The 14,935-nt window shown below is 46.5% G+C and overlaps 1 protein-coding gene across 1 annotated transcript in view; it reads left to right on the top strand.

Moving 5' to 3' along the window:
* LOC144696110 (discoidin, CUB and LCCL domain-containing protein 1-like) overlaps positions 1-14,935 on the top strand; it is a 161,032-nt gene that overhangs the window by 24,615 nt on the left and 121,482 nt on the right. Inside the window, exon 2 of the mRNA XM_078567409.1 lies at positions 3,425-3,649. Within this exon, the coding sequence (XP_078423535.1) occupies positions 3,425-3,649 (225 nt within the window). The remainder of the gene's footprint in view (positions 1-3,424; positions 3,650-14,935) is intronic.

Raw genomic sequence — 14,935 nt, forward strand, 5'->3', positions numbered from 1 at the left:
TGGGGGGATGGGGGTGCGGGAGGAGGGCGAGTGCTGAAGTCAGGGCACGAGGTAACGCGGAAGGAAGGCAGAGAGTTGCCTCAGGGAACTGACGAGTTTTAAAATCAATAAAAACAGAATGTAAAATCGGGGAAGAAAATGTCCACGTGACAGAATGAGACACCTCAACATACGGACGATGAAACTTTTTCCAAAACATTTTAACTTTTTAAAAGTTAATCACGGAAGCTTCATCCTGCTCTTGGATATGGTTTCCTCAAAAGGCAAAGGCCGCCTGGCTGATTCACCCACTTGCCAACCCTAACCTTAGACAGGCAGCAAAAAATTGCCATCGATCGCGACTTCAATGGCCTTAATAGGCCTCTTGATTGTCGGTGGGCGCGCTGCCGACACTTGCGCGGGAGTGCCAACCAAAATATTGTGCAAGTGCGCAATGACATCGGGACGCTCGCCCAATGTCATCGGGCGCTATTTCACGCTCGAGTGTGTCGGGTGCGTGCCCACACGCCGAGCGGAAAATTCCACCCCAACTGTTCATCTTGCTCAGTGCAATGCACAACCATTTATACACCTGACAGCTGGAAAGACTCAAGAGAAGACCAATTGTCAGCTGTATGTGTTCGTGCACTCAGAAGATCCCCAACCATTCTCAAACTTGCTTTAGGCAGAGATACTTTACGTGCAGATAATTTATCCATAATCTTTTTAAAATATTGCCGCCTAAAGTACGCAACACAGAACATTTGCGTATTCATGAAAACAAGAGTGCGGGGATTTAGTAAGCCAAATCTAACTTCCCCTTCAGGAAAGCTATCATAGAGATCAGCTGCTAAGAAGTTGTATGCAGCATGGATGATATACAAACAGGAGGAGATGGATTTGCCCCAGGCTTATAGAATTATAATCACATGCTCTCTCTGTATGTCCTGGACTTGTAAATGTGCTGTGTATTGTTGGCAGCGAAACCGTGCCAAACGATTTGCATTGACTTTTCCTGTGCTTTCAGTTGCAGATACACCACATGGTCCAGGAACAGAAAGTTCAACAATTCCATCAACAAACGCCTCAGTGGAATACTCAAGTCACATCATCAATTCAAACACGCACCAGACCAGAGGACGGTCTCTGGAGGATTTTAGTGATTTTTCAGAGTTGAAGCACAGGGTGAGTCATCTCCCCTCACTGCAGGAGGGATGGAGACAGTGACTCGGGAAGGGAGAGGCCACGGCTGAGTGGAGACATAGGGTCGTCGTGGGCTCTGCTGAATCATCTCTACCATTCTGACATCACAGGGCCATCTATGGAAGGAGGATTATTCTGGAGCACAAACTGGTGTAACAATTACTTGCATCCCTGAGGGCTTAATGTGCACTGTTGGACAGCGTTACACAATGTCATTTAAGGGCAGTAGTGCATGTTGCACAAGCTCACATACAACATCTGGCAGGCAGAGTGGCACATCATGTTGAACACACTGTACTTTCACTATTTTCAATAAAGAGACCCCATGTCAGCTTCCATTTAATCCTCATTATTTCAAACACTCCTGAGGATTAGTTGCTTCTGCAGTTTTTAGAAGTTCAATGAAGCATCAAGAAAATAATCAGGATCTGGTGAAGCAGTATTATTATTATTATTATTATTCCTGATATTCAGGTTTGCCTGTAAAGGACCAAGTGAACCCAACTGCCTGAAACAGGTATAAGGCTGATTTACTTTGAGTTGAGGTCCTTTGCCTGAGCAGCCTAACAGGTGGCTCTTAATGGGATTACTGGTGGCCACTATTAAATAAAGAGCAGAAATCTTTTCCAAAGTTATTTTATCGTGGAGCCGGATGAAGCAGGAAGTGTTCCTCTCGTTCCACAAAAATACTGCAAGCTGCCACCCACTCGTTATCCTGCACTCAGCTTTTCCTCTGTCCTCCTGCCTCTTAGGACCTAACCTAAGGCTGACCCTGCCCCAACATGGCCACTACTGATGCCACATTCGGCTTGGACCTCATGCTGTCAACTGCACAGAACAATCACCAGCCTGAATTGTCAGCAGCTTTTGGTGAAATTTGTTTTTCTGCTCCAGGTGCCTTCACGTAGACTCCATTAGCTGCCCATTTGGATGTTGACTTAATATTAGTGCTTTCTGTTAATAAACACCATGGGATGTTGCCTATGATGACGTGTCAAAGCTGTTTTTAATATATTTACCAACCTATCAAGAAAGGACATACATAATGTGAGTTAGGTAGCAGCGAGTCCCAACCTGATTGACCCTTGTTAAGTCCTTTGCTGTTACCTGGAAACACCCTGTTGCAAAAACATTGAGTGCTGCCATAACTTTTAAGGTTACTGGAAATGGACCAGTGTTGTCCTTTACAGAATCACAGAATCACACAGTGCAGGAGAGGCCCTTCGGCCCATCGAGCCTGCACTGACACGTGAGAAACTCCTGACCTACCTACCTAATCCCATTTACCAGCACTTGGCCCATAGCCTTGAATGTTATGACGTGCCAATTGCAGGTTTGGTTCCAGGAGCCAGGACAGGTTTTCTGTGGCTTTCTTACTGTGCAGTAATACCTTCAACATATTTCTCCTCAGTAAGGTAAGGGTAGCTGTGACAATCTTAGACAGCTGTCTGGAGTATAGCAAGTACTGGCAGTCCTTCTCCAATGAACTTGGTCTTTCCTGATCTGTCTATTTGCCCCCCTCATCCAATGGAGACTCAGTCATGAATCTAAACCGTTGTGTGGACTGAAAGCGTGACTGGAGTCACCCTTTACAAATTGTCCTGCTTGACCCTACATTAAAAGCATCTGCTGACTCAAGGCTGCCTTTAACAACACCTTTACAGAGGGAGTCAATAGTGCCACGTGAGCTGGAAGTTGAGCGCCATTAAATTTGTGCATTCGTCTTTAGACAGTTCTTAAATCAAAAGAAACATTAATGAAGAACTTGTACATTTTTGCATGAATGTGATTTGATTTCAGCTGGAACTTAGAAGATGGGCAAAATGTGCTAAAGTTCTGTTAATATAACAAACAAAGTTGCATATTAGTACATGTATGAAGCATGTTTCAGCTCCACTGGAGTGAAACAAGTTGGTTAACCTAAATTCTGGAGAGGACAAATTACACTTTTTGAAATCATTACCTGGTGAGTTTCATCAATACCCACTGACTAACCTGCTGAGTGTTTCCAACATGTTCTGTTTTTGCTTCAAATTTGTGACATCCGCAGCGTGGTTTTTTGTTTTGCTGATAGAAGAATATTTTAACATATTCGGTAAAAACCTTTGGTTGCTGTTTTAACAAAGTTGTTCACTGTGTTAACCTGTTTAAAACTAAATAGTTTACAAAGAAATTTCATCCCCTTCTAATCGTGACTTGTACCTGGAGATTTATTGTCATTTTTTTTCCACCCTGGATTCAGGTGATGGATGTGGGCATACAGTCACTGGCCCTGAAAGTGGGACTCTGACTTCCAAGAACTACCCTGGCACCTACCCGAATCACACATTCTGTAAATGGGAGCTGCGTGTGGCATCAGGGAAGAGTATAATTCTGAGGCTTGGTGACTTCGACATTGAGTACGCAGAGGACTGTTCGTCCAGTTCATTGAAAGTCTATATTTCATCATCTGCTAATGACACCTATGGTAAGGAGTTAATGCACCTGAGTAAATTTGTCAATGGGTCCTATCCTCTAACATGATTTTATAAATAGAACAAAATATGTTAAGAAAATGGAGCAAGAAGTGTATTCCCATGCGGCCATTCTGGACAGTATTGAAGAGATGAGTTTGCTGTGGCCAGTGTGAGATTTTGGTTGGAATAGAATTTTTAATGGTACATAGAACAGTCCGATTGACGAGATGAGTCATATTTTAGCAAGGATAAATGTGTCACTGAATTAAAGGTGAAACCAGTCCGTTATGAGCACCCTTGAGGCTGGTTTTAGCTTTGTTATGTCTCTGTTGAATTGCATTGTTGTCATGTTGCTAGCACGCGAGGGCATGGGCAGACTAATTCCGATCAATGAAGTGTAATGAGCGTTTTTGTGGATGAAAGGCCTCAGCCACATGTCTTTGGAGGGGGATTGGTAGTTGCTGCTTCTGTGTTTAGATGCCTTGAACAATTTTGTTCGTGTAAACATCAATTTCTAACTCCACTTATGGCATGTGCAGTCATTTCTTCATGTACAAGTGTAAGGTATTCATTAATACCTTGTCAAGTGGATTACAGCACAGTAATGCACACTTACAATCCCAACAGTAGGGCAATTATTGTCCTGAGATGGCCTTTTATATATTTACTTCTCACAATTATTTTGGTGCGTTTCTGTGCTCACGAAGTGAAGGTTATTAATGTTCCCATTACAAACGTGCATGTCGGGTATATCATAGTTACACCATCTCATGGGGGGCCCTCCCAGTACAGAGCAGCTCGGTCAAGCGTGAGGGTGTCAGGGAGAGGTTCCGTAAGGAGACGTGAAGATTTGTTATGATCTAGAATACAACAGGCGTTGCAATTATGAAATAGTACAAAGCTGCCCTGCTTCTGTGCAGTTGGCTGCCACCATTCCTAGCTCAGGCTCCAACTGATTGGAATTCAGACCCTTCCTGGAAGCTGATTTTCACTTCCTGACACGCTCAATGAACAGAATTCCACAAACGTGTTGCCAGATGGTCGCTAGGTAGAACAGCAGAAATAAGCACCAGTGAAAGTTGCCTGATCTAAAGGACTTGACTTCAGGTTATTACTTCCTGATCAGATTCTATTGATTCCTCTGGGCTAAAACTTCCAACAAATGTTAATGCAATATCAAGAAACTTTTTTTTAAAAATTAATCATGTCTTGTGATTTGTTTTTCCCTTTTGCTGATTTCAATTGATAAGACTGGTCATTTGCTCAAGCAAATAGTGAAACTGAAATCAAATGCAAGGATATAAAACGTAAAACAACATAGTCAGTGCCTCGAAGGTGGTTCATAAAGCTCATACGATGCATTGAGAGATTGTACTGCGGTGATACAAGTTTCTTACTGCTGTTCCTTGGGAAGACATGCCCCTGGAACTTAAGTGCCTAATTGGCACTTAATACAGCAAGCCTTCCCCAAAGGAGGTAACGCAGATCTCTTGCTGGCACTCCAGCTAGCAGACTAAACCTATCACCTGGATTAAATGCCGCCCATCTTCTGCATCTGTGGGCTAGAGGAAGGGAAAAGTCATCCAAGGTTCTTTTTCCTGATTGCTACTCATTCGTCCCTGTTGAAAGTGTGGACATGGAATGAGACAGATTCTGGCTCAGTCGCCTCTGCTACCCAATGACAAAATTGCCAGTTGACAGGTGAGAGTAACTGCCCTGGACATCAAGGCAGCATTTGATGAAGTATGAGATCAAGGAGCCCTAGCAAAACTAGAGGGAGTGGGAATCAGGGGAAAAATCTCTCCGCTGGTCGGAGTCATACCTTGCACAAAGGAAGATGGTTGTGGTTGTTGGAGGTCAGTCATCTCAGCTCCAGGACGTCACTGCAGGAGTTCCTCAGGGTAGTGTCCTAGGCCCAACCATCTTCAGCTGCCCCATCAATGATCTTCCCCCCCATCATAAGGTCAGAAGTGGGGATGTTCGCTGATGATTGTACAATGTTCAGCACCATTCATGACTCTTCAGATAATGGAGCAGTCCATGTCCAAATACAGCAAGACCTGGACAATATCCAGGCTTGGGCTGACAAGTGGCAAGTAATATTCATGCCACACAAGTTCCAGGCAATGACCATCTCCAATGAGAGAGAATGTGACCATTGCACTTGACATTCAATGGCATTACCATCACTGAATCCCCCACTATCAACATCCTGGGGGATACCATTGACCAGAAACTGAACTGGACTAACTTTTGCTAGTTCTGTTGGGGAGCATTTAAACTAGAGTGGCAGGGGGATGAGATCCCAGGAGTAGGATCAGATAGGTCAGATTCAGATCAGAAAAATGGAGGTAGAACATTAGTTAGGGACGTTGTGATTGACATGGAGTTACAGGAGAAGCAAAGTTTAAAAAGTGTCCAGCAAGGGAAATTGACGGGGTTAAACTGTTTATACTTCAATGCAAGGAGCATTACAAACAAGGCAGATGAGTTAAAGGCACAGGTAGACACATGGTAGCAGGATGTCATTGCTATAACAGAGACCTGGCTAAAGGGGGGACAAAACTGGTAGCTTAACATCCCTGGTCTTCAGACACGATAGAGTAGGTTTTAAAAAAGGAGGGGGAGTATCGCTAACGGTTAAAGAATCAATTCCAGTTGTAAGAAGGGATGATATACTAAATGGGTCAACAAACGAGGCTTTATGGATTGAGCTTAGAAATAAAAAAGGGGCAGTCACACTACTGGGAGTATACTACAGACCCCCAAATAGTGAAAGGGAGATAGAAGAACAAATATATAGGCAAATTTCTGCTTGTAAGAACAAGAGGGCAATAATAGTAGGAGACTTCAACTATCCTAATATCAACTGGGATTCAAACAATATAAGGGGCACTGAGGGAGAAAAATTCATGCAGTGTGTCCAGGAAAATTTTTTCAACCAATTAGTGACAAACCCAATGAGAGGAGATGCAATTCTGGACCTAGTCTTGGGGAATGAAGAAGGGCAAGTGGGTAAAGTGACAGTTGGCGACCATATCGGGGACAGTGGTCACAATTCAGTTAGATTTAGCATTACCATGGAAAAGGACAGAGATAAGGCAGGAGTAACAGTCTTGAACTGGGGGAAGGCAAATTTTGCAGAAATGAGAAGGGACTTGGCTGGGGTGGACTGGACAGCACTGCTGGAGGATAAAACAGTGGAAAACCAGTGGGAAGCACTAAAAAGTGAGATCCTAATTGTACAAAGTAGACATGTCCCCTACAAAAATAAGAGTGGTGCTGCCAAATCTAGACCCCTCTAGTTGTCTAGAGGAATATAGGAGAAGATCAAACAGAAAAAGAAAGCGTACGATAGGCACAAAGAACTAAGCATTGCAGATAGCCTAGACGAATATAGGAAGTGCAGGGACGAAGTAAAAAAGGAAATAAGGAAATCAAAGAGAGGGCATGAAAAAAGATTAGCAAATAAAGATAATCCAAAGATGTTTTACCAATACATTAATGCTATAAGGTTAGTTAAGGAAAAAGTGGGACCTATCAGAGATGAAGGTGGAAACTTGTGTGTAGATGCAGAGGCTGTGCGAAGGGTTTTAAATAAATATTTTGTCTCCGTGTTTACAAAGGAAAGGGAGGATGTAGATATAGTAGTCGAGGAGGAACACTGCGAGATATTGGACGGGATAGTCATAAAGAGAGAGGAAGTACTCGAAGGGTTGAAATCCTTGAAAGTTGATAAGTCGCCAGGGCCAGATGGATTGTTTCCGAGGCTGCTGAAGGAAGTCAGGGAGGAGATAACAGATGCTCTGAGGGTGATTTTCCAATCTTCACTAGTTAAAAGGGAGATACCAGAGGACCGGAGAAATGCAAACGTAGTTCCATTGTTTAAAAAGGGATGAAAGGAAATGCCAAACAATTATAGGCCGGTTAGTCTTACATCGGTGGTGAGCAAATTAGTAGAATCAACCCTGAGAGATAGGATTAACTGTCATGTGGAAAGGCATGGGCTAGTCAGGGATGGTCAGCATGGATTTGTTAAAGGAAGATCTTGCCTCACAAATTTGATTGAATTCTTTGAGGAAGTGACAAGAAGGGTTGATGAAGGTAGTGCAGTGGATGTTGTGTACATGGATTTTAGCAAGGCATTTGACAAGGTCCCACATGGCAGATTGGTCAGGAAAGTAAAAGTCCATGGGATTCAGGGTAGTGTGGCAAACTGGATAAAAGGTTGGCTTTGTAACAGGAAACAAAGGGTAATAGTCACTGGATGCCCTTGCGAATGGAAAGTTGTCTCAAATGGTGTTCGACAGGGCTCGGTGTTGGGACCCTTGCTGTTCATGTTATATATTAACGATTTGGACGTGAACGTGGGGGGCACGATTGGGAAATTTTCAGCTGACATAAAGATTGGCCGAGTAGTGGATAGTGTAGAGGATAGCCATAATCTCCAAAACGATATAGATGGGTTGGTGGAGTGGGCGGTAAAGTGGCAGATGGATTTTAACATAGAGAAGTATGAGGTCATACATTTAGGGAGGTCAAACAGTTACAGGGATTACACAATAAATGGGAATATACTAAGAGGGATAGATGAAGTGAGAGATCTTGGCGTACAAGTACACAGGTCCCTGAAGGCAGCAGTTCAAGTGGACAAGGTTGTAAAGAAGGCATATGGAATGCTCTCCTTCATTGGCAGAGGTATAGAGTATATAAGTAAGGACATAATATTGGAATTGTATAAAACACTGGTGAGGCCACAACTGGAGTATTGTGTGCAGTTCTGGTCACCACATTACAGGAAGGACGTAATAGCTCTGGAGAGAGTGCAGAGGAGGTTTACAAGAATGTTACCAGGGTTAGGAAAGTGTAGCTATGAGGAGAGATTGGATAGGTTGGGGTTATTTTCCTTAGAACAAAGAAGGCTGAGAGGAGACTTGATTCAGGTGTACAAAATTATGAGGGGAATAGATAGAGTGGACAGGATAAAATTGTTTCCCTTGGTGGAGAATTCTAGAACCAGGGGACATAGATTCAAGATAAGTGGCAGAAAGTGTAGGGGGGACATGAGGAAGAACTTTTTTAAGCAGAGGGTAGTGGGTGTCTAGAATTCGCTTCCCAACTTGGTGGTAGAGGCAGAAACTCTAAACTCTTTTAAAAAGTACCTGGATCTGCACCTTAAGTGCTGTAAACTGCAGGGCTATGGGCCGGGTACAGGAAGGTGGGATTAGAAAGGGCACCTGGGTGTCCTCGGGCTGGCATGGACGAGATGGGCCGAATGGCCTCCTTCTGTGCTGTAACTTTTCTATGGTTCTATGGTTCTATATAAATACTGTGGCTACAAGAGCAGGTCAGAGGCTAGGAATCCTGTGATGAATAACTCACCTCCTGACTCCCCAGAGCATCTACATGGCACAAGTCAGGAGTTTGATGGAATACTCTCCACTTGCCTGGGTGAGTGCTGCCCCAGCAACACTCAAGAAGCTCAACACCATCCAGGGCAAAGCAGCCCTCTTGACTGGCACCCCATTCACAGACATTCACCACCTCCATCACTGATGCACAGTAGCAGTAGTGTGTACCATCTACAAGATGCATTGCAGAAACTCGCCAAGCCTCCTTAGGCTGCACCTTCGAAACCCACGACTGCTACCACCTAGAAGGTCAAGGGCAGCAGATAAATGGGAACACTACCACCTGGAAGTTCCCATTCCAAGCCATTCACCATCCTGACTTGGAAATATATCACCGTTCCTTCACTGTCACTGGGTCAAAATCCTGGAACTCCCTTCCAAACAGCACTGTGGGTGTATCTACACCACAGGGACTGTAGTGGTTCAAGAAGGCAGCTCACTACCACCTTCTCAAGGGCAACTAGGAAGGGCAATAAATGCTGGCCTAGCCAGCGATGCCCACATCCTGTAAATGAATTTTAAAAAATCACCATTCAGGTAGATGTGAGAAGAATATTTCTTTAAAGAGAGACATGTTGCTGAAACTTTTCATCAAGCACTCATCAGGACAAATGCAAGAATGCCAAATTTCAAACGACCAGTTAACCAATCAGCACCCTTTTCTCCTAGAGTACAAATTGTTGTGATCGTTGCAAATTTGGCATTCTTGCATTTGGCCTAATGAGTGCAAGATGCAAAGCTTCAGCAACATGTCTCTCTTTTGAGCAATATTCACGTTTTGTACCACCAAATGATAAAAAGCATGGCTACCTGAGTAAGATTCTAAACGAAGACAAGATTGCTTGTGAAACTGAGAGCTAGCATAAAGTATTGCCTTCGGGGCAGAAAATGTGCTTTTAATAATTGTGCTGCAATCTAATTCTTTCAGCATTTTCATCAAAGAGGAAAATACCTGGCTGTTAGTGCTCGCGCTGATGGCTGCCATCAACAAAGGACAGAACCAATATAAAATGCACAAGTAGATACGTTGGGAAAGCAGATAAACCAAAACATTTTCAAGGCCATTGGCTAATCTGAGGGGCACAGAAATATTCAAAGCCAATTTAGTTTCATTCATAATTTTATAATTATTAAAAGATCATTTAATTTTTTTGCATAATGAATATTCCCAGAAGACCACAAGGAAACTTTTTATTTACGTACTTGATGACTCTGAGATAAGTATTTTCATGATGTGCTTTATCTAGGCTACCTGGGTTTCCAGGGCATTTTTCTTCTATGATTTCAATGGTGGCCTGTCCCAATGAAGCTTATTTTTGAAAAGAATTATGGCATTTCCTGTACCAATAATTATTGGCATCTTTTCCTGTGTACGTGTGAATATGAACATTCCAAGAAGGAATAATGAATAGTTTCATTGCATGTCATGTGTTTTTAAGAATGGTGTTATTTTAGCTGCTGCTCAATTCTTCAGCAGCATTGTTGGTTCTAATGACTCCCTAAAGATAGCGAGAGTGAGGTGACTGACTTCAGGAGCTGCTTCTTTGGCTCCTCAGTGCAATATTGGGAGCCCGAATGTTCAGTTGGGAACACACCTGCTTCTGAGCCAGACAACCCCTGGTTTAAGCCACATCCCAGGCCTTGTTGGCTATGGAAGGAGTATTGACGCGGCTCAAAGCAGTTGTTAATCAGCCTGCAAAATCCTTCCAACGCTCCACACTATTCTCCGAGGGGACAAGAGAGTGCGAAGATACACAAAACAAATGGTACAGTATCTGTTTGAGCCTCGTGTCTAATGTGAAACATCTATTTAATTTTAGTGCTTCCTGCCTCTATCACCAACACCCCTACCTCAGACACTGAGGGCAGAATTTTCCATGCCCACTGGTAGCGGGCGTGATAGGTGGCATGAGTGGACGATATGACGCGATCGGTTTCACGATGGCGGGAAAGCAGGTCGCGATTGTCCGTTCAGCCCACCAACGACGGGCCACGTTTCCCGCCATTGGTCATCAGGAACCTCATTGTAATACATCAGCATATCATTATCAGGCCATCTCACCAGGCTGTTGCTGGATCATCTGTCCGCGCCGGTGAGAACGCATGCCAACGTGTTTCACAGCAGCACGTGTTCACTTGGTGGCCTTCACTTTGGGTGAACTGGAGGTGAGTGCACAGCAACGTTCTGCAGAGCTCGCCAGGGTTGCCTGTTGCTTTGCAGGCTTCAGGGGCGCCGGGAGGGGGTGGGGGGGGGGGTGGTGGGGGGGGTGGGTCAGAGCTAGATGCCACCCTGCCCGACTGGTGGCAGCCTTGTTATTGAGGTGGCTTTTGAGGGTGAGGGGGAGCAGGGGGCAAGTGCAGCCTTGCCGTTGAGGCGACTGTTGGGGGGGTGGGGGGGTTGGTGGAGGGACATGGTGGTTAAGAGCAACTCTGCCTGCCGGGTGGGGGAGACGGGGAAAGCCCTACCGTTGAATATAGCGCACAAGCGTTCGGGGTGGAGGGTAATAGGGTGGGTGAGGTAAGCAGCCGCACTTTAGGGAAACCTTGTATAAAGTGACCATTCCTCTGCAGCTGAGACAGTTCAGGCGCAGCCACATTGATATGATTGGGGTCAGGCTCCTAGCTTATCTGCCCACTCAAGCAACACAAAGGCATCAAAGTGCCAGCAAGTTCTGCAGAGCTCCTCCCCTCTCGCCCCCACCCTCACCTCCCCCAGCACAGACTGCAAATTCACAAGCATTTTAGTGGACTGCAGAGCAGTTGGACTGCACATGTTGTACAATCTCCTCGCTAAAGCTGGCCATGTAGCAGTCACTGCTGGAGACGCTCACAGCCTCTTGCAATGTCATCATCCCGGTTTGGACCAGTCTCCCCCATAGTTCAAGCTAACCATGTTATTAGCACACTAATCTCTGGCCATCCAGGTTGTGGTCTACACTCTCCGGGAAGTGTTAAGGGGCGGTCACACTTAACCAGGACAGGTTCTTAGTGCACCCATGGTAATCGCGTTTCTCTCCCTTTCATCCTGCAGGAGAAGTACATCAGGATCATGGAGCCTGGTGGACTAGCTGTATGTCTGATGACCTACAGAGCACGAAGAAGACGGAGGAGAGAGCGACTGAGGCTCCTGGCTGCGCAGAGGCAGGAGCAGCAACCTCAAGAAGAAGGGGCAGCTGGGGTTCCCGCACACGGTACCTGGAATGGTCTGGTGAAGCCCTGCAATACAGTCCGCAGAGGGTGTCACGCATCATTGTCGTCTGCTGCGCCCTTTACAACCTGGCACTGCAACGGGGAGATGAGCTGGCTGAGGAGGAGATAGTGGAGCTGCACAAAGCACAGGGAAGAGGCCCTGGACTGAGACACCTGCCTTTTAACCTTGTGCAGAAAGGATTCACATCTGAGCGACAAGAACATTGCTCATCAGAACAAGGAACCATAGACAGGGAGACATTCTTGGGAGTTTATTGACAATAGTGAACATTATGTACAAGTGATCAACACCCATGCCCAGTCTGTGCAACTAATTTTCCTTAACCTTCCTAACCCTGCCGCTATATCTTGGTGCTCCCCGGACATCCACAGTGGAGGTGGAGGCAGCCTGCTGACTGCTACGCCCTGTCTCTGATGACTTTGGCAGGCGTCCTCTGGAGGGCTGAGACTTGGAGGGCCCCAGCCTGCTTTCAGGGTCCTGCTGTGTGGTAGTGGCCCCTCCTCGGCCTGTGAAGCTGGAGCTGCTGAGGTCACAGGAAGAGGGGAGTTGGATGGGCCGGGCACTCTGGGTCACCTGGATGGATGGGCCCTGGAGTGTACACTTGTGGATCCTCCTTCCTATGGGTGCCCGGGGGCCCCAGGCTGACTCCTTGAGGAGCAGGGGTAGATGGAGTGAGATTGAGCTGCCCGGCACACCTCTTGCATACACACTGTTGGAGGCTAACTATGGCGTCAGTGATGGAGTTGAGCCTGCACAGCAGTGCAAGAGTGACATCCTACACCAAGGTCTCCATGGCAGCCGCCATCCTACCACTGTTGACCTCGGTGCGTTGGCATGCCGGCGCTATCACCTCAACCTGAAGATGGATGGACTCCTCCATTGTGCCTTGCAATCTGATGAGTGCAGTGGACATCCCTTCCTGATGTTCCCGAGCTTGCCTTTGCAGCTCCAGTAACTGTGACATGACCGAGTCCAGAGGCTCGTCATCTAACTCAGACTCAGCCGATTTCTGGCCTCCAGCAGTCCTCCGAGTGCTGGACACCTGGGAAGTCCCTGTCTCCGCCTGCTGTGGATCAGACAGTGTATTTTGCTCACCAGATTGTGATCCCGGAGCTACTCTAAAGCTAGGTCCCGCTGAGGTGTGTGTCTCTGTGCTGGTGGAGGGTGTGGGTGACGCTGTGACGGGACTTCAGGGAGGGTTTCAGCGGATTCCTCTTCAGCGGTTTCTTCGGGGCTTGATTGGAGGCCCTGGGTCATGGACTCTTTTGGCTGTTTCCCAGATGTGCCTGCGGAAGCAAGGAGAGATAATTCGTGCATGGCAGTGGCCCGTGAAACAGGACACATCACTCACAGCATGGTTATCTCATGGATGTTGCACTGCTGGACCCTCACTTGGTAGAGCAGCGCCAACCTCACCGTCAGCACGGGACTGGTTCAGATCCTCGCCGGCCAGCTGGTTGGCTCTGTTTTCAAAGTCCATGAGGACCTTGATTTCGGGCATTCCTCCCCAGGCCTGCAACCTCTCTCTCTTGTAGCGTTCCAACTTGTCCTGCAGGGATAGAGATGGAGAGAGTGTAAGCAGGATGCCTGCCAGGCCAGATGACAAGTATGCCTGGCATGTGCGAGTGTTGAGTGGTCCCATGGACAGGATGAGGACAATGATGGTGTGTGTGAAAGAGTGAATGGTGATGCCCCTTGAACCGGCAGTGAATGAGGGCCCTGTGGATGTCTGATGCGTTTGTGGGTGTATGAGTTCAGTGATGAGATGAGTGACACACCCTGGCGGAACAGAGGAGATCATTCATCCCCTTGCGGCACTGGGTGCCCGTCCTCTTTTGCAGGACATTGGCACTGACCACCGCTGCCACCACCTCCCAAGCCGGGCTAGTGCTGTTGCTGCCCATCCTGCAGCCAGAGCTGGGGTAGAGGACATACCGGCGGGCCTCCACGGCCATCCAACAGTCGCTCGAGAGACGCGTCGCTGAACCTGGGGAGCTGCCGTCTTCTTCAGTTTCAGGGCCATGTCCCCCGGGCAGCGGTGGTGGTCTGGAAGCACTGAGACATGCGCTTGCGGCCGGACTTTAAACATGGTGCCCGGCGTGATGCAGCAGCGGGGGTATGGCGGGCGGGCAAACAGAAGCCCACACGCCAACGGCGTGTTTCCCTGGAGTGCATAAATAATGAAGCGGGTTGGTTGACACGACGTGAAATCCGCCATCACTACCGACGGGTAAAACGTCATTTTACCCGCCCGTTACCGCACAGTGCGAATTTGGGGAAATTCCGCCCTGAGTATGGATTCTGGCTATCACAGTTTAATTATAGAGCTGGTATAAGGTGAAACAGCTTCACACTGGTGATGCAGTTATAATTTGAAAGACCCTGAAATAATGAAATCGTTCAAAGGACACCATTTTGCTGCTGTGTAAAGTATTACATCTGAAAGCCTTAGCCGAACGCCAAAGTCTTGGAAATGGATAAATATTCCAGAATTTTGCCTTTATTACCTTTAGGTGTCAGAGAATATTCACGTGCCATTTTCCCACAAGCAGTTAAATTGGTGGGATAGAGTACACGTTAGAGTAAAATACACCTGGCATGTGGAAGGTACGGACTTGAAGGGCCAAATGGCCTTTGCTTATTTGAGCACTGTAAATGTTAATTTTAGTGCTAGT

Source organism: Cetorhinus maximus, chromosome 21, assembly GCF_964194155.1.
Source record: "Cetorhinus maximus chromosome 21, sCetMax3.hap1.1, whole genome shotgun sequence".
NCBI classification, from domain to species: domain Eukaryota; kingdom Metazoa; phylum Chordata; class Chondrichthyes; order Lamniformes; family Cetorhinidae; genus Cetorhinus; species Cetorhinus maximus.